Genomic DNA, 18,856 nt, shown 5'->3' on the forward strand with positions numbered 1-18,856 from the left:
ATTTCTGTATAGTTGCATAACAGCAAGACATTTAAATGAAAATAAGGAAACAAAACTACATTGCTTTATTTTTTATTGTTACTGCTATATTATTTTTTCTGGTATTGGGCTTTTGGATACTTTCCTCACCTCAAAAAAAAGGGGTAAAATATATTTAATACCTACCTATAGGTCTCCAGCTCTTCAGCTGCATGGCTGATCTTTTCATCTACTTTGGATAGTTTTTCCTCTTTCTCTAACCGGTAGTTTTCTTCTACTGTTAATTTCCTTAAAACAAAAATGTTTTATTTCTTGACACCCTATGTCATAAAATAACCAATTATATCTCTTTAATTATATTACAACTGGTACTTTCCATAAAGCAATGAGCATAATCCCACTAAAACATAACATACAAGAAAAACAAAGTACTTATGTAAATATTCTTAGCACAAAACTTATTACAAACTCAAATTACAAAGCATCTTGTCTAATAACAGTACTATTAATAAAAAGTTTCAAGAGTTTTCAACAAGAATTCATCATAAAAATATAAGTATCATGATAAATATTAATGAAAATTATTATGACTCTTATTTATCAAGATTTCTTACATAAAGAAGCATTACATTTAATCAGCAACTAACTAATTGTTTCAGTGATTTTTAAGTTGGTTGTTAACTTGTAAAATAGTGATTAGTCTTCCCGGCCAGCTCACAGAAAAAAAGAACCCAAAGTAAGTGAAAGTAGCAGTAGTTCTGCCTACTACTTCTAGTTTTTTTAATAGTAATACCTAACTTACTAAGCTATTAGTATGTGCCAGAAACTGTTCTTGGACCTTTACATGTATTATTTTATTTAATTACAACAACAACAACTATATTTGGTTACTATTTTTAAAAAAATGAAGCACAGAGAAACTAAATAACAAAACCAAGGCACAGAGCTAACAAGCCATGACTCCATTATACTACATTCCAAGTTGGCTCACATAGTATCATTAATAACACTGGTCCCTCAAGAAATACTGAACATCACAGGAACACACATGTGGAGTCCTAACTATGGATGGCTCTAGTTCATGAACTTTGGGAATAAACATGATAAACAACTGAAGAAATTCCACAAGGCAACTATAAACGTTTTATATGCTACACAAATTACCTATTGCTTACCAGGAAACAACCCCCAGGTCAATTGTCTATAGGTGTTAGAAGAGAAGTCACTGCCTTATGGAAATCATAAAAGTGTTAACTGGTTCAAAGACTAAAGAAAAGTGTTTTTATAGACTGCAAATTAAAAATGGCCAGAAATTCTTTGACACCCCTCTTTGGGCATTCAGTCAGGACGGTGGTGTAGATAAACACAGCTTGTGTCCTCATAAATCACACTGTATGCAGACAAATATTTTAATTTAACATTTCACTAGTACCAACCATCAACTTGGTATTGATTCTGAAGAACAACCAGCATCATAATTCATTGAATTTGAATAGTGAATATTTTAATTTAAATGTAAGAATGGACTATAAAATATTTTGGAAATTCAAAGGCCCTGGCCTCTGTGGCTCAGTTGGTTGGAGCACCATCCCATAAACCAGAGCCATGGGCTCCATTCCCAGTCAGGGCACCTGCCTCAGTTACAGGTTCAGTCCCTGGTGAGGATGCATGAGAGGCAGCCAACCTATGCTTCTCTCTTGCATCAGTGTTTCTCAGTCTCTCTCTTCCCATCCCATCCCCTCTCTCTAAAATCAATAAGCATGTTCTCATGCGATGATAAAAAGCATTTCAAACTAATGAATGAATGAAATCACAGTGTGAACAACACACTTACAGCTAGAACTTCATTCAGCTTCTCATCCTTGCTTGGAGTATCACAGAAATTTTTCTTTGAAATTTTAAATGCTACTCCCTAAAATTCTACACTATAATCAATCACATTTTTGCCCAAAAGACACACTCAAAAGTATTTCTTCTACCTGAAACAACTCTTTTTACGTTCAAAAGGCCCTGAGGTACAAATGTGCTTAGCATGCTAAAGATCGTCGAAAAGGCCAGTGTGGCTATAATACAGTGAGAGAAAAAGAAAATAAATAAGCTGCAATTAAAGAGGCAACCAGGGGCCAGAGCTTATAGATCATGATAAAGCTTTTGGGTTAAAGCTGAGTGTGATATGAAGGCCCCTGGAGGTTCTAAGCAAGAGAGTTAACAACATTCATTGCTTGTTTTAGAACGGTCTCATTTCTGCTGAAATGAGAGCAGAAATTAAGAATATGAAAGGAGATACCATTCATGATGCTGCTGCAACAAACCAGATCCTAACCTATGATGGCCTGGATCAGAGCAGTACAGGAGGTGGTAAGAGTAATCAGATTCAGGCTAATCAGAATCAGAGTCTATCAAAAAAACTGATAGAATTTGGAGACAGTGTGAATATGGGATATAAAAAAGAGAAGTTACGGATGTCTTGATTAGCTGCCATGAGCAACTCAGCAAATAACACTACCACTTACTGAGACAAGGAACAGTTTGTCAGGAGAAATTTACACAGGAGAAAGGGATTAGTTTCACATATATCAGAGATGGAGTTAAAGAGTACAGTGCAATTAATATGATGTCCACCAAGATTCCCTGACCTAGCTTGCAATATTAGAAAGTTTAATTAGCAATAATTTGCTGATTATCTAAAAAAAGTTAAAAAAGATTTCTGTGAACTAGTTTTCAAGGTCCAATATCATTTATGACATTTTCATCCTTGAAGAAAAAGTGTTTCAAGATCAAATAACTTTTTAAAAAATAAATGGATGAACCCCAGCTGATGTGGCTCAGTTAGTTGGGCATCGTCCAGCGAATCAAAAAGCTGCTGGTTTGATTCCCAGTCAGGACACCTGCCTGGGTTGCAGGTTCCATCCCCTGGGGCACATACAGAGTGCAACCAATCAAGGTTTCTCTCTCACATGGCTGTTTCTCATCCTCTCTTCTTCCTCCCTTTCCCTCTCTCTAAAATAGAATTTTTTTTTAAAAAAATGAATTGATGAAATGTAACTCAATCATAAACTGAAAACTTTGGATAATCATATAAACTTTATATGCAACATTTTAAGCTATTTTACTTGCTATTCAGTAGCAGTATCAACATAAATTGTATTACCGATGAAGTATCATTTCATTTTCTTGATACAGTTCAGTCATGACTTTAAGTTTGTGCTGAAGCTTTTGATTCTCATTTTCAAGATGATCATTTTCTGGCTGCAAAGATTCTTGTTCAGTCTGCAGATTTTTAATACACTCTACAGAAAAATTTTAAAAGTCATAATTAAAGGAGTAAATATTTTAATTTACATTATTAACATTTCATAGATAAAAATTACTAAAAAAATTAATTATTGAACAATGGTATGAAGATTTCCTAAAGGAGAGGGGGGGTGCTGGGTAAAGGGGAGCAAAGGGGGAAAAATTGGGACAACTGTAATAACATAATCAAATATAACTAATAATAATAAATTATTAATAAACTAATTTTTTTCCAACAACAGAAAACCTGTAAACTACTTTCAAATTTACACCTGTTAACTTAAGCTTTAAGCCACTGCCAAGAACAGTCGCTTAACAGACATTAACATTGGATATTACCTTTATTAAAACTGGATCGTCCCTATTTAAAAAAGTACAATGAACACTTAAATCTTCATTATATCTTTGTAATTCTATTGTAACTATTTTGTTTCAAATCCTCTGTATCTTAAAATAGCACTATAAATGATCAGCAAAGAGGAAAAGCAGTTTAGAAGAAAACTTTTAAGTTATGAATAGAAAAAAATCAATTATAGGAATTTCTTTCATGATCCATTTAAAAAGAAAGTTAGATTTGGAAGGAGGGTACAGGCACAGGCATAGTCTCCAAATACTAGTTTTAGAGTATAATAAAGATTTTCCAGGGGAGGGAAACACAGAGTAAAAGGGGATGGACTCACATGAATAAGTATGAAGGACACATGGACAATAACTAAGACGGGGGGCGGAGATGGGAGGGGGGTGGGGAGCACTGGGGGGGGTGCAGGGCTGGGAATACAAGAAAGAAAACTGTACTTGAACAAAAGTTATATTAAAAAAATTAAAAAAATAAAAAATAAATATTAAAAAAAAGATTTTCCAAGTAACAGTATTAAAGGGATGGGGTAACTGGTGAGCAAACTCCTTGGTGTTCTGGCACGTACGGAGTATTGAGTTCATACACTAAAACGCAGCTTCCGTGAAAGCGGACTCCACTCCCTATCTTTTCCTCCAGTGACTCTTCCACAGCTTTTAGTATTATGTGTTACACACAGCAACACTTTATTTTTCGGTTACTATTATTTTTCAAAATCTAAAAATAATCTAATTACTAATACTATGTGAATAAGGCTATCTCTTCTTTAATAATCTGTATCTTTGGCTGTTCAACCTTTACAAAAATGCTTCATTATAAATATAGTTTGCTTACTGTAGAAATTTTTGAAAATACAGATAAGTAAAAAGAAAAAAAATCTACCCATAATCCCATATTCAAAGTTAATTATTATTGACATTTGAATATGTCCTTTCATCTTTTTTTTATACAAATGGTTATGGTGAAATTCTTTTTTTCTTAAGATTTTATTTATTTTTAGAGAAAGGCAGAGAGAGGGAAAAGGAGGGAGATAAACATTGACTGCATGGCCCCAATTGTGGACCTAACCCCCAAACCAGGCATGTGCCCTGACTGGGAATTGAACCAGTGATCTTTTGGTTTACAAGCCAGGGCTGAATCCACTGAGCCATACCAGCCAGGGCTCAGGGATGTTAGTCATATCAACTATATCAAAAAAATAAATAAAAATGTTTCAATGAAAAAAATTCTGTTCTACAGGTCTAATATCATTTCTGCATGTGCTGAGATATTATGCACTTATATTTTAAAAAAACTATCGTAAACAGATTGGTAAAATACATCACTACTAAATTTTGTCAATTTTGCAATTAACAAAGATTTTGAAAATTTAGCAATTTTCATTGGCTACTGTTTAATATCACAAACCATCACACACATATAATACTGAAATAAGTATGGTCTTAACATGTTTTTTAAAATAATTTCATTATTTTAATTTCACATAAATATGGAGAAAACTGACAAGTTGTTACCAACAACAACAAAAAACTCAGGGCTGGTTTTTCACAAATAAGAAACAAAAGTTAAAAAAATATCAAACTGGATCGTCTCATAATTGATTCAATTCACGGTACCATTCTATATAAGGAGATGTATTTATTTAGAAAACCTTTATTTTTACCTGATGATATGTTTACTGATTTTAGAAAAAGGGAAAGGAAGAGAAAGAAACACCGATGTGAAAGAGAAACACTGATCTGTTGCCTTCCATACCCACCCCAATCGGGGATTGAATCCAAAACCTAGGTATGTACCTTGACAGGGAATCGAACCCCTCACCCTTTGGTTTATGGGATGATGCTCCAACCAACTGAACCACCCAGCCAGGGCTAGAAAGACTTTAAAAGTATGTAGATTACCTACCCGTAAGCTCTTCCTTTGTTTTATCTACTTCAGTTAATTGAGTATATATTTGGTTTCTTTCTCCTTCTAGGGTTTTTAAAGAAGCTTTTAACTTCAGAGAATGAGAGAAGGAAAAAAGCAACATTAATCAGTTACATGAAAAAATTTCTATATACCATCTCAACTTCTGAAGCTCTGTTATCAATTTGATGAAATTATTGCCTAGAATGTACAAATTAACAACATAGCTTTCATTTTAGAAAGTTAGCAAAGTCATCAACAGTTGTAAATTTCAGAATAGGGATGGAGAAGATCAGTGACAGATGCTTAAACTTGTGCTGTGGTTACTTTCACTGTTTACTTCCAACACATAAGTTTTGGTGAAAGTAATATTCAAATTCCATTACCATGCTTTCCCACAGATCAGTGCAGATTAGGATACCACTACTAGGATGGAAAAGAGAAGGGATAAACCAGAAGAAAATGAACCTAGTATTACTTCTCAAAATAGACTATCGGGCAATAGAGACAGGAAAATAGTGAGACCAGAGGAAGAAAACACTCAAAGAGAGAATTATAAAGAAAATAAACATTTTTAATATGTTCCTTACCCAACAGAAACATGTACCTTTTGAAATTTTTGTTATGATAAATTCTAAAAATTAATATGATTTCTGAAGTTATTAAAAAGAAATCAATTGAAGATAATTCTGATCACTACTAAAAATTCTGATCACTTATGTAATAACTATAAAATGGACTTTTAAAATAGTTACTAAAGTTATATGGGTTTAATCCACATTCTATTTATTTTTTTATATTTATGTAGTAATACAAACCTTAGCAGCATGAATCAACTTCTTCAAAGCTCCTTTTGGTTGATTATCTATTGTAAAAACAAAAATATAACAATAGGTTAAGGAAGAAACTGCAATGCCACAAGAGACATCCAAATAATTTTATTAATTCACTCAACTAGAGCCTTATAATCCCTCTTCTTGCTACAATAATGAATCTGATATAAGGCAGAATGGCCCTGAACCTGCTCCCAGAAAGTTAAACATTAAAAGCATTAGTAGAACCAGAACATCAATTAACAAGGTTCTTCACCATTAATTCCAAGAGCAGAATTCCAACAAGGATTTAGTATTCACTTAAATACAGTCCCACAGCCTTGATGATTCTTTGATTCCTTCACCACACAAAATATGAGTGAAATTACACTCCAAATTAAGATAACATTAATCAAGTATGAGTTTTTTCATTAGAAAAAGAATTATTTCTTATAAAATAAAGCAGAAGTGAAAAAGTACAAACAGAACTGTATGCATTTACTTTGGAAATGTAATTATCCTCCAATGCACTAATGCTATCATCAAAGAAATGGATTTTTTTAATCATACACTCTCCTTAAAAAATATGTTCATTATGTAGGAGTGAAGAGACAGAAAAGAGGACACAAAAGAAGGAGAACTCTCATTAGTGGGACTAGGTGAAAGATATACAAGATCTCTTTGCACTCTTTCGCAACTTCCTATGAATCTACAATTATATCAAAATAAAAAAAAAACAACTTAAGTCAAAAGAATTAGCTGAGAATACAGTGGGTAGCCGTAGTGAACCTAACTTTTTCCTGCGTTTACAGACTGCAAACAACACTAGCAATAACAATTTGGGCTGGCCCAGAATAAAGTACTATAACCACCTGAAATCTAAATAACACACAAAAACATATCCTGAGGTATTCATTTATATAACACTCATTTTTCAAACTACTCACCCACCATCTGATTAGCTTACAGTATAGGAGAAAACAGGCACTGGAATGATTATGAAACCATGTGAAAACTGCTGTCATGACAACACACAATACAATATGTAAAAAGAACAGAGAGGAAGGAAGCTATAGGTCTGTCGGAGGAGTTGGGGAAAGATTTAATGAAAAGACAGTATCCTAGCAGAAGGTTAAGGGAAGGTGAGAAAGAGACAGAGTATTAGAGAAAGATGGACAAGATAAACCAAAGCACAAGTGTACAAAGCACACGGTGCACAGGGGTAACTACAAGGAAATAAAAGAGGTAGTCATCATTTCTAGAAAGAAGATGTGTCATTCAATACCTAAGAGTGCACCATTTTCTGAATCACTCTTCTCTTCCAATTCCAAGTTATCACCCGTTAAGTCTTCTCCAAGAACAGCAGCCCAATTTTGCATCTTTAGCAAGCGTTCAGTCAGAGACTTGACATTTAGCAAAGGGAGGAAAAAAAAGAAAGTGTGATGTTTCATGCTAATGGTTTACAATTTCTGAATGTATACTTAAGAGTTTAAAAATCAACGCACATAAATAACAGTACGTAAGCTTTTCATTCTCTACCTGGTATTACATTTATAAATACCGTTTTTGGCCATATATACTGTACACACCCACATTTTTGGCCCAAACTTTCAGGAAAAAATTCTTCCATTTAAAAAATTTTTAAAGATTTTATTTATTTATTTTTAGAGAGGGGAAGGGAAGAAGAAAGAGAGGGACAGAAACATCAACATGTGGTTGCCTCTCATGGACCCCTTACTGGGGACCTGGCCTGCAACACAATATGTGCCCTGACTGGGAATCGAACCAGCAACCCTTTGGCTCAAAGGCTGGCACTCAATCCACTGAGCCACATCAGCCAGGGCAATAATTGTTTTAATTTTTAATTCAATTATTTATTTATTTATATTTAGAAACAACACCAATTATCATATTCCAGGGTATTATTTTGCATACAGATAACATTATTGCTTTCTAGAATTATGCTTTTAATGCATAAGTATAAACAAAATAATTAAAAACATTTACATAGATACAGAATTAGTACTGCCCATGTATAATGCACATCCTTATTTTTCACTCAAAAATTTGGGCAAAAATATACAAACTAGGTATATATAGGGTCTGGCACAAATAACACTCCTTTTTTATTACAAAATCTGAAGCATGTAATTCTGGAACATAACAATATCACACTCAAGCATACCATGTGACATTTTAGGTGAAATATTCAAATTAAAACTATAAATTATCACGCCCATATTATTACACTACCAACCCCACTCAGGCAGGTGTTGTTCCTGCTGGACCCTGTATTCTGTCATCCTTGCTGCCAAAGGCTAGCAAGGTTGAAAATACTGGTACAAACTGGAATGTACGCCAAAACAAGTACACATTCTCAAAGTAGCCAAATGATGAAAAAAAAAACTGCTAAAGCAAACATTTTCAAATTTCAGAATTACTATAAAATTCTAGTTGACTCAGTCACTAAAACCTGCAGGGCTATTTACCTTGATCTGCTTTTCTTTATCACATAGAACTTGTTTGGCACATTCTTCAGAGTCTTCAAATGTTACTTTCTGTTTATTAAGTTCACTCATTTGTTCTTTCCATTCTTCAGCTTCTTGTAAAAGCTAAAATTCAAACACCAAACAAGGGAAAACTCATATTATCTTATCACACTTATTTATGTATTTAAATTTATCCTACCCAAAAGAGACACAAAAGATGCTCGTGTGCTACATGGGAAAAACCTTTTCTTGTCCCGAGCATGGGTCAGTCATCGCACGCACAGAAGATTTATAAATACAATTTGAAGAATCCCTATATAATACAAACCTGTTTCTGGCTTTCCTGAAGTTGGGAATTTTCACTCAAAGCATCTTTTATAGCTATCTTAAGTCGTTCTTCATTCATTTGAAATATTTTGAAGGTTGTTTTGGCCTAAGTAAAACACAACACACCAAGTTTGTAACAATTAGATTAACACAATAGTTCTGTTTTACACAACTTCCCTAAAACATGGAATTTAAGTCAAAAACATGCCAATATTAATAGAAGAGGCAGCATAGCGCCGTAGAAGAAAAGGCTGGCCCAGAATCAGGATCTGGCCATGGCTCCGACACTAACTTGCCCGTGTGGCCTTGGATCTTGATTTAACCTCTTGCACCCTTCTATGTAACTAGGTAAAAAATTTAGTTAACTTTTTCATCTGTTTCTCTCTTACCAGGAATTAAACTCCAAGACAGCTTTTCTGTCTATTTTGCTTATCAATGTTAACTGCCCATCACCTTCAACAGTGACCGGTACCTAGCAATAGCCCAATAAATACTTGTCTGATAAAAAAAAATGAACTTTTCTGGAATACATTGTATAAATACACACACACACATATTTCAAATTATAATATTACATCTTATTCTTGAATCAAAATAGTAGAATGATTCTCAAAAGCAACAAACCTGTTAGCCTACGACAACTTACTTCAGCTACTTGTGATTTGAGTGATTTTGATTCATCTTCTAAGGACTGTATCCTTTTTGAAATATCCACCATCTAGAAAGACAGCATCAATCAATACATACTAAACTCCTCTAGTTTCCAAGATGCCATATACATTAGAAATAGTTAACCTAATGAGTTTTCCTCAAAAAGCTAAGGGCTCAAATGAACAAACCTACTCAGCCATTTGCTCAAAGGGATTTTACATGAAGTTACAAAACAGTATTTTTATCTCATCTTTAACATTTCATGATATTTACATTATATAGGCTCTACAAAAGTCCACTAACATCATATCATACTAAATAATCTCATACACATCAAGATATTCCTTAAAAGAGATTTTAAAATAGGATGACAAATAAAGTTACTATGTTCTTAACATACCTCGAGTGATAAAATAAAATCCACTATGTGATTATTCAAATTAAATTATTTGGGTGAGCTACTTCCATAGTGCACATAGAAAACATCTATAAAAATATGTAAGGCCCTGGTTGGTGTGGCTCAGTGGATTGAGTGCCAGCCTGCGGACGCAAGGATCACAGGTTCAATTACTACTGAAGGCACATGCCTGGGTTGCAGGCCAAGTTGCAGTTTGGGCGGGGGGGGAGTGTGAGAGGCAACCATCAGTGTTTCTCTCCCTCTTTTTCTTCCCCTGCTCTAAAAATGAGTAAGTAAAATTTTTTTTAAATGTGCAAGAACTCAATGTGATAATGATAACCTCTAGCAAATGAAAAAGAGTTAGTGGATTGAAAACTTTCAACTCGCCCTGGCTGGTGTAGCTCAGTGGATTGAGTGAGGGCCTGTGAACCAAGGGGTCGCCAGTTCAATTCCCTTCAGAGAACATGCCTGGGTTGCAGGCCAGGTCCCCAGTACCAGGAGCTCAAGAGGCAACCACATTTGATGTTTCTCTCCCTCTCTTTCTCCTTCTCTTCCCCTCTGTCTAAAAACGAATAAATAAAATCTTTTTAAAAATTTTAACTCTCCACTTTACAGCCTTCTGTATTCTTTAAACTTTTTACTGTGTATACAACACTTTAAACCAGTGATTTTCTACTGGTGTGATGTAAGAATTTTTACAACATGCAATATCTGACTATTTATTCAAGGGCATTGACCTCTTTTTCCTTATATTGTCATATAGAAAAATTATAACAGCCAATACAACAATAGCTGTCTGGTGTGAATGAATCAAAATTATATATATTTTGCTGCTTTAAATGATATCATAAAATGTAGTAACTTTCTTTTACCTACAATCTTCTCAAACACTGAAGCCTTACCAATTCATCTTGTTCAGAATGTTTAGATTTCTCTTCCTTTAACTCTTTTTCTAGAAAGAGTATTTCATCCTCAAATTCAGATTTGGAACTGTTCAGCTTCTCACAGATTGCCTAAAAGAGGAAGTCAACTTTATAAGACACACACCTAGGAAATTTTGGTTAGGATAAACCAGTTAAGTATAATAGAACATACACTGTAAGTTAAGTAAGTTTAGTTTACGTATTTGTTCATTTTATAACACTGAAATCATTGCAATTCTAGCAGGGGTCAGCAAACTTTCTATAAAGAGACAGAAAACACGTATTTCAGGCTTGCAGGCCATGGAGTCTGTGTCTCATCAACTCAACTCCACGTGTATAGAGAGAAAGCAAAGACTGTATGTAAATGAATGAGCATCGTTCTGTTCCAATCAAGTTTTACTTACAAAAACAGGCGAAAAGCCCAGAGTCTAGTTTGCCAACCTCTGCTCTAAAGCAATATAAAAGAAAAAATGAGGAAGAAATCCAATTTAGTAAGATTAGAAGACATAATAAAATAAAAAATAAATTAAAAACTAATCAAAATATTTCATAATAATCTATACTGAATCAAGACATATTTTCTGTGACCTTTTAAATACAAGATGATTAGTTATTAGATTATTCCAATTGGATATGGAATACTATAATGAACATACCTCTGATATTTGTGATCCTTCAACAAACTTGTAAAAAAAATAAACCATAAATTTAAAGAATTTAATGTAGGAAAAAATAAAAGTAGAACAAATACATACTATAATATAGTGGTTAAAAAGCTTATTTATATATATTTCCCCAATTTTGACCATTTCATATGTGAATTCTCTTATTGGAACCAAAATTATTATATCGGTTTTGATTTTAGCTACAGGTTCAACCATCAAAGTTTTAAGTTGAATATTAATTTATATTCAATTTGTACTTACCAATCTTGAAAATACACATTTAAAAAAATTACTAAAACTAAAGGAAAACCTCTAAAATTTTCATTTTAAAGTAAAAATTTAGCTGATTTTACTGTTAAGTAAATTCAGTATCATGAGAATAAATCGGTGTTTTACTTTATCCACAACTTCACCAAGCTTGAGTAAAATGCCTTCACCCTCCATTTTTTGCTCTTCTTTTCTAGCATGCAAAATGTCTGAAAAATTTTTTAATTGAACTAATAAATTACTACTAGAAAGACAGTTAAAAGAGAAGGTCAACAAATAAAATATAACAATCTCAACAGTTCTTAAGGATTTTAATAGGTAACAAATGAAGAAGAAAAAGGTTGAGAATTCATTTAGAATTCCATTTTTAACTTATTTTAGACTCTAGTATGAAATTCTGAATCATTCCACATAGACTTTCTGATGATTACAGACATTGGTGATTGAGAACTACTGAGATGGACTGACTGAATACACGTACACCACAGGTAGAATGTCTATTGTTCTCTCCTTTAACATTAATAAGTATTTTATGACACGTCCATCTCAAAACAATAGTAAGGCACTCCCATTACCTAGGGTAATGTGTCTGTCCAGGTTTAGCCAAGTGATAAACTATGATACCTTCCCTCCTTCCTAGTAACCAAATCATACCTGGCTCCCTAGGGCCAGTTACGCATATCTCCTCCAAAGTCTACATTCAGGGATATCGTGCTGGCATGTTGAAACTGGCCACAGTCAAAGCATTTACACAACAGAACTCAGCAAATGTTACAAATAGCAGCCCATTTTTCAGATAGCCCATTGTTAAAAAATACTACTGGGCTGGCCAAAAAGTCCATTTAGTTTTTTTTCTGTAAAATAAAAAACACATTTTTCATTTTCACCAATAACTTTATTGGTTTGGATATTTTGAGTATGTCTACTACCTCCTGCTATTGGCTTCTACTGGGCAGAGGCCACGGGTACTGCTAAACATCTTCCAATGCATAAGACAGGCCCACAGCAAAGAGTTACTTGGCCAAAATGTCAACAGTACCAAGAAATTTGCAAACCATTTTTCACACGTTCAATCAGTCACAGCACCTTCTCTATACACTATACAAATCTTTTTTTGCATTTCAGTTGTGTTTTTACCTTTCCTGAAATAATAAAGCATAATATGCCAAAATGTTACGTATCTTCTTCCATCTTCAATATTAAAATGGCTGCACAAAAATTCACCAATTTTGATGTTTTTTTACAATGCATGCTGATATGACAGCTGTCACAATACAATCTAACAAGATTGTTTCAAATGAAGTTACAGACAACTAACCACTACTAGAGTCATTGTACAGAAAAAAAAAAATTTTTTCAGCCAACCCAATATTTACCAGCACACCACTACTTATATCCATCTCTGGTCTAATTCTAGTCAGTAAATTCTGGGGGTGAAGTAAAGGCAAGTACTGGTACAATTTACATACTTGCCATTCCTATACTGATGAAAATCAATCCTAAATTTTTCTTTCTGGAGCAAAGTAAAAAAATTATATATATATCACCCTAGTACATTTCCCAGAACTAAAGGATAAAAATATATAGTGCCCTAGATAACAATAAACTCAACACTGCACTCAAAACAAGTTAGCAGCAACAGCTCAAATATTTAAAATATTGTATGCTGCTTACTAATGTTCTATTTCCTGTATTTAACTTTTTTTTAAGTTTAACATCCAGAGATGCTCGTTTACATTTCCTGTGAAATAGTTTTGAGAAGATATATTACTTTTTAAAGTTTATACTATCTAGTAAGAATATTGAATATTCCCCCAGCTTTCATAATTATACTATTTATTTTTACCTCCAAATTTTGACCTTTTGTTGACTCCTCCTCAAAGCTGGAATCCTTTAATGACTCTAAGCCTTGATACTGAAAGAAAGCAACACTGTAAGTAAAAACTCTACCACTTTTTTTCCGAATTGTATCTGGATAGGTGTCTAAGAAGCAGATAGAATCTGTTTCCACAGGTATGTTGAATTTATTTGGATTTACTTAAGTCCTTCAAGTTTGACCACTACGACAAACCACACCAGGGCAGCCAACAGGTCACAGCCAATGAGCCTGGGCAGCAAATGACAGAAATGCACACCTGAGACCCACAGAGCTGTCCAAAGTCTACCTACCTGTTAAAGAGGAATTTATACTAAGTAGCCATAGACATCTTCACTTCTCATTCAAATTGAACAACAAATAAAGCAAGTAGGGAATATAAAATATTTTTAAAACAGAAAGAACAACCAAGAACAATGTAAAATAAAGACGATGAAACATACAATGCTATAGGATTTAGTAAAATGCACTGAGACTTGAATGCTTTTTTAAAGAGTGAATAAATGGAAGACCAGGTTGTTTTGGACCAACCTTCTCACTAAGAACAAGAAAAAGAGCTGGACAAAAATACCAAAAGACAGGATATGTCTGAAGGCATCAGAGAGTTAACAAAAGTAAGAATGTTGCCCTGAGTGGTGTGGCTCAGTGGACTGGACACCCGCCTGCAAACCAAAAAGTCACCTGTTTGATTCCCAGTCAGGGCACATGCCTGGGTTGCAGGCCAGGTCCCCAGTTGAGGGGGTGGGAAAGGCAACCGATTGATGTTTCTCTCCCACATCAATGTTTCTCTCTCTTTTTCCCCTTCTCTTCCCCTCTTTCTAAAATAAATAAATAATTTTTTTAAAAAAAAAAAAGAATGTGTGACAGAAACAAAATACTCAGCAAGGCAAGTCCAGCATTTGACAGTGCTGCCCCAGCCCCACCACACACAAAAATAAAGAACAAGAGGCTAAGAAACTGGGCAGAGACTTTAGTAGAAATGGAAGCTGAGAAGATAAAATTTGGAGTTCAGGAGCTGATGAGTGGGAAAAGCCATGAAGCTCCGATTTTAGAAAGGCTGAATAGTAACCTCTCCAAATTCCGCCCTCATCCCAATTTTCCAGATGTGATTACGTTAAGGATTTTGAACTGGGGTGAATGTATGGGATTCCATTGGTGGGCCAAATATAATCCCCAAAGGTCTTATAAAAGGAATACAAGAGGATCAAAGTTAGGAGATAAGATGAGGTGAGGACAGAAGCAGAAAATGGAGTGGTGCAACTTTGAGCCAAGAAATGCGGGCAGCCTGCAGAAGATGGAAGAGTCGAGAAACAGCTTCTCTCCTGGAATGCCCACAAGGACACAGCCTTGCTGATACCTTAATTTTAGTCCTAGAAGACTGATTTTATCAGTCTAGATTCTCTAGACTTCTCTAGAACTACAGCTGAATAAATCTGTGTTGCCTTATGCCACTCAATTTGTGGTAATTTTTGTAGCAGCAGGAGGAAATGAATACCAACCCAGATAGGCTACCTTATAAACAAGTCAAAACCAGAAAGTTACCTTTGAACTCAGGCCAAGTTTCCAAACATCTCAATCTGTGATTAGAGCAATCTAAGATTTCGATGTCCCTAGCACACCTACTTATGAGAAGAGAAGCAATAGTAAATCCTCACTGGAGAAAGATAGTATATTACCCTCTTCAAAATTATCTGTATAATATTTGTTATACTATCACTGATACACCAATTCAGTATTCAAGAAAGTAAGATCTGACTGAGAACCAAGGGGAAAAGTGAGCACGAGAAACAGACTCCCAGAGGACAAACGATGGAACTTTTAGAGAGACACTGGCTATAATTGGAAGACACGTTTAACGAGTGTCGGGAAGGATGTGGAGAAGATGAACCCTCACAAACTGTTGGTGGGAATATAATCTGGCATAGCCACTGTGGAAAACAATTTGGTAGTTCTTTCAAAAGTTAAATATAGATATAGCAACTCCACTTCTAGGTATTATATAGACCTAAAAGAACTGAAAATGTATATCCACACAAAAACTTGTACATTAATGTCCATAGCAGTATCAATTTGTAATAGCCAAAAAGGAGAATAACCCAAATGTCCATCAACTGAGAAATGTGATACAAAATATTATTTGGCAAAAAAAATTAAATATTGATACATACTATAACATAGGTCAACCTTCAAAACATTATGTAAATGGAAAAAAAGCAAGGCATTAAGGACCACATATTATGATTCCATTTATATGAAATGTCCAGAATAGGCAAATCTATATGTAACATAAATGAGCCCTGGAAACATTTTGCTAAATTTTTTTAAAGCCAGTCAAAAAGGACATATTAAATTATTCCATTTATGTGAAATGGAACCCAGAACAGACAAATTTATAGAAATAAAAAGTAGATTGTCTTGGACTTGGGAATGGGAGAGCCCGGGTGAAGGGTGGTAGCTAAGGGGTGCAGTGTTTCTTTTGGGAGTAATAAAAACGTTTGAAATTTTTTGTGGTAATGGATTCACCACTCTGTGCATATATAAAAGCCATTCATCTGCACTTTAAATGGGTGAATTGTATAATATGTGACTATTTCCCAACAAAGCTTTTAAAAATATTATTTATAATAGTTTTTAAAATCATCAGATGTCAGGGAATAAATTTAAGAAAAGATATGCAAACAGGAGGAGAAGAACTTTGAATAGCTGTGAGGCATCAACAGCTCTGGACTTCTGGTCAAGATAAAGGTGTAAGTAAACACAACTCACCTCCTTGCACAACCATAGCAAAAATTACAAGTAAGCTACAAAACAACTATCACCCGGGGCCGTCAGAAAATCAAGCCATATGGAAGTCTGATAACCCAAACACACTCATTTAGACAAGTAGGTGGGGCAGATATGAAGAGACACAGAGACACAGAACAGGCAGTCTCACACCCACATGTGGTAGATAAAAATCAAGAGAGATACCCCAGGAGCAAAGGATCCCAGCCCCACACCAGACCACACAGCCCAGAGCCCTGGCAATTCCAGTGCCAGGAAGATATAAGAACACCCACCCCCAACTTCTAGCTGTAAAAACCAGTGAGGGTTGGGGTGGTGAAAGAAACTGCAAGACTCTCAGGCGTCTCCTTTTAAAGGGCCCATAAAGGACTTCAGAATTACACAGACTCACTCCCTCTGGGTTCCAGCACTGGAGCAGCAGCTGGAAGGGCACCAGTGGCACAGGGGGAGAAACTTAAGGATCTGACATCAGGGCAAGTGCCAGAAGACAGCTTCCAACTGGACAAAATTCCAGAGGGAAGGCACTGACAATTGTCCCTTTTCTGAGCACCCCCACCCACCCCCACAGAGCCAGAGCAAAGGCATCATATATGAGGCTCCATCAACCTGGTTCACACAGGTTGCCCTGCCCTGGTGCTTACCTAAGGCTATTCCTGAGTTATGTCCTTTAGAAAAAAGGATGGGTCAGAAATAGAACATCAAAGCTGTCAATGCTGCTCCACCAACAGGGATGTGGGCTGCTCCACGAACAGGGATGTGGACATATCAAGGAGAAACTAGCTGGGTGAAAAGATCTTTGAAGCAAACTCAGGACTGGGAGATCTGACACAGCATCTAATATATTACCTGTCGGAATTCCCACACTATTACTGGAGCAAAACCATATGTACAAATACACTCAAAATGAAAAGAAGTTTCAGTGACTGACAGAATATTTTCATCTCTCATCAATTGCACTGCAGAACCAGTTCTTATACAGAATTAATCAAGTTCAAATTATTTTCTGTGCCTCATTAGCTGGGTCACAGAAATTGTCATTTTTCAGAATCACAGTCTTGCACTAATAAGTGTGAAGTATGAACGCATCTGCAGATCAACAATGAATTATAGAATGAGGGATTAACATCAGTTATTTGAGCAAAAAGTTCATTTAAAATTGAACATAGTAGGGCTGGAGGCAAGTACACTACTGTCCCTGGAGCTGACAACTCTCTCACTGGATGAAACAGGGACAGCTCCCTGGAGGAGCTGAAAATTTTGGAACAGTCAGAACAACAGAAGTGAAGTTTGGTGAGCCCCAAACTAGGGAATACAATCAGGTCTTATTCCTTAGCAGGGCCAAGGATACCATTCATCCGATGTCAACATTCTATTAAAACCAGCAACAGTGTAATTTCAAACTAAATCTCCAGATCTATTGGCCTTTACTCAATGCTCATGCTTCATGGTTTCTCTGCCATAATTAATTGATGTGTATTCACTGGTCTTAGTAATATTGTGCCATTCTGGCTTTTTTTCTGTTTTTTAAAAAATGTTCCTTCTGGAGGGGACTTCCGCCAAGATGGAGGCATAGGTGGAAACACTGCGCCTTCTCCCACAACCAAGTTTGAATACAACAAAGGTTTGGAGAAACAAAGACACAACCAAAGGACAGAAAATTGAATTATACGGAAGTCCGACTACATCTAACCGTTCAACGGGGACGGTAAGAGGGGCGGAGCCAGCAGCGAGCAGGGTCGGGCAGGACAGGGCCCCCGACCCAGGCGCGCAGGCAGACGGGAACCAGTTGGGGTGCGGGGCAGACCGCGGGCGCATATTCGCGCACAGTGAGACAGACCACGCAGGCCCCAGGGGGCGAGGGCTGACGGCGGTGGCACACTCGCGTGCAGTGGGACGAAACGCGTGGGCCCGGTGACGGCAGCAACTGCGGCACCGGTGAGGGCCGTGGCGGCAGGCGGCGGACAGGACGCCATAGTCCCTCTTTGACCCCGCCCCCACATACAACGTCACAACCCAGCGACTTAGTTGCCCTGTTCTAGTGAACACTTTAGGGCTCTGATCCTGCTATGGAACAGGCACGAACAGCCCAAAAGATGGCGCAAGAAGAACTCAAAGTCCCAGAGCCAATAACT

The 18,856-nt window shown here is 35.8% G+C and overlaps 1 protein-coding gene across 1 annotated transcript in view; it reads right to left on the reverse strand.

The window, feature by feature from the left end:
- MIA2 (MIA SH3 domain ER export factor 2) overlaps positions 1-18,856 on the reverse strand; it is a 116,946-nt gene that overhangs the window by 42,788 nt on the left and 55,302 nt on the right. The window contains 11 exon segments of the mRNA XM_037056398.1: positions 166-267; positions 3,131-3,269; positions 5,534-5,624; positions 6,352-6,398; positions 7,631-7,748; positions 8,835-8,957; positions 9,163-9,267; positions 9,808-9,879; positions 11,112-11,222; positions 11,789-11,815; positions 13,911-13,979. Of these exon segments, the coding sequence (XP_036912293.1) occupies positions 166-267; positions 3,131-3,269; positions 5,534-5,624; positions 6,352-6,398; positions 7,631-7,748; positions 8,835-8,957; positions 9,163-9,267; positions 9,808-9,879; positions 11,112-11,222; positions 11,789-11,815; positions 13,911-13,979 (1,004 nt within the window).

Source organism: Sturnira hondurensis, unplaced genomic scaffold (assembly GCF_014824575.4).
Source record: "Sturnira hondurensis isolate 20B ecotype Veracruz unplaced genomic scaffold, ASM1482457v3 Scaffold0008948, whole genome shotgun sequence".
In the NCBI taxonomy this organism is placed as follows: Eukaryota; Metazoa; Chordata; class Mammalia; order Chiroptera; family Phyllostomidae; genus Sturnira; species Sturnira hondurensis.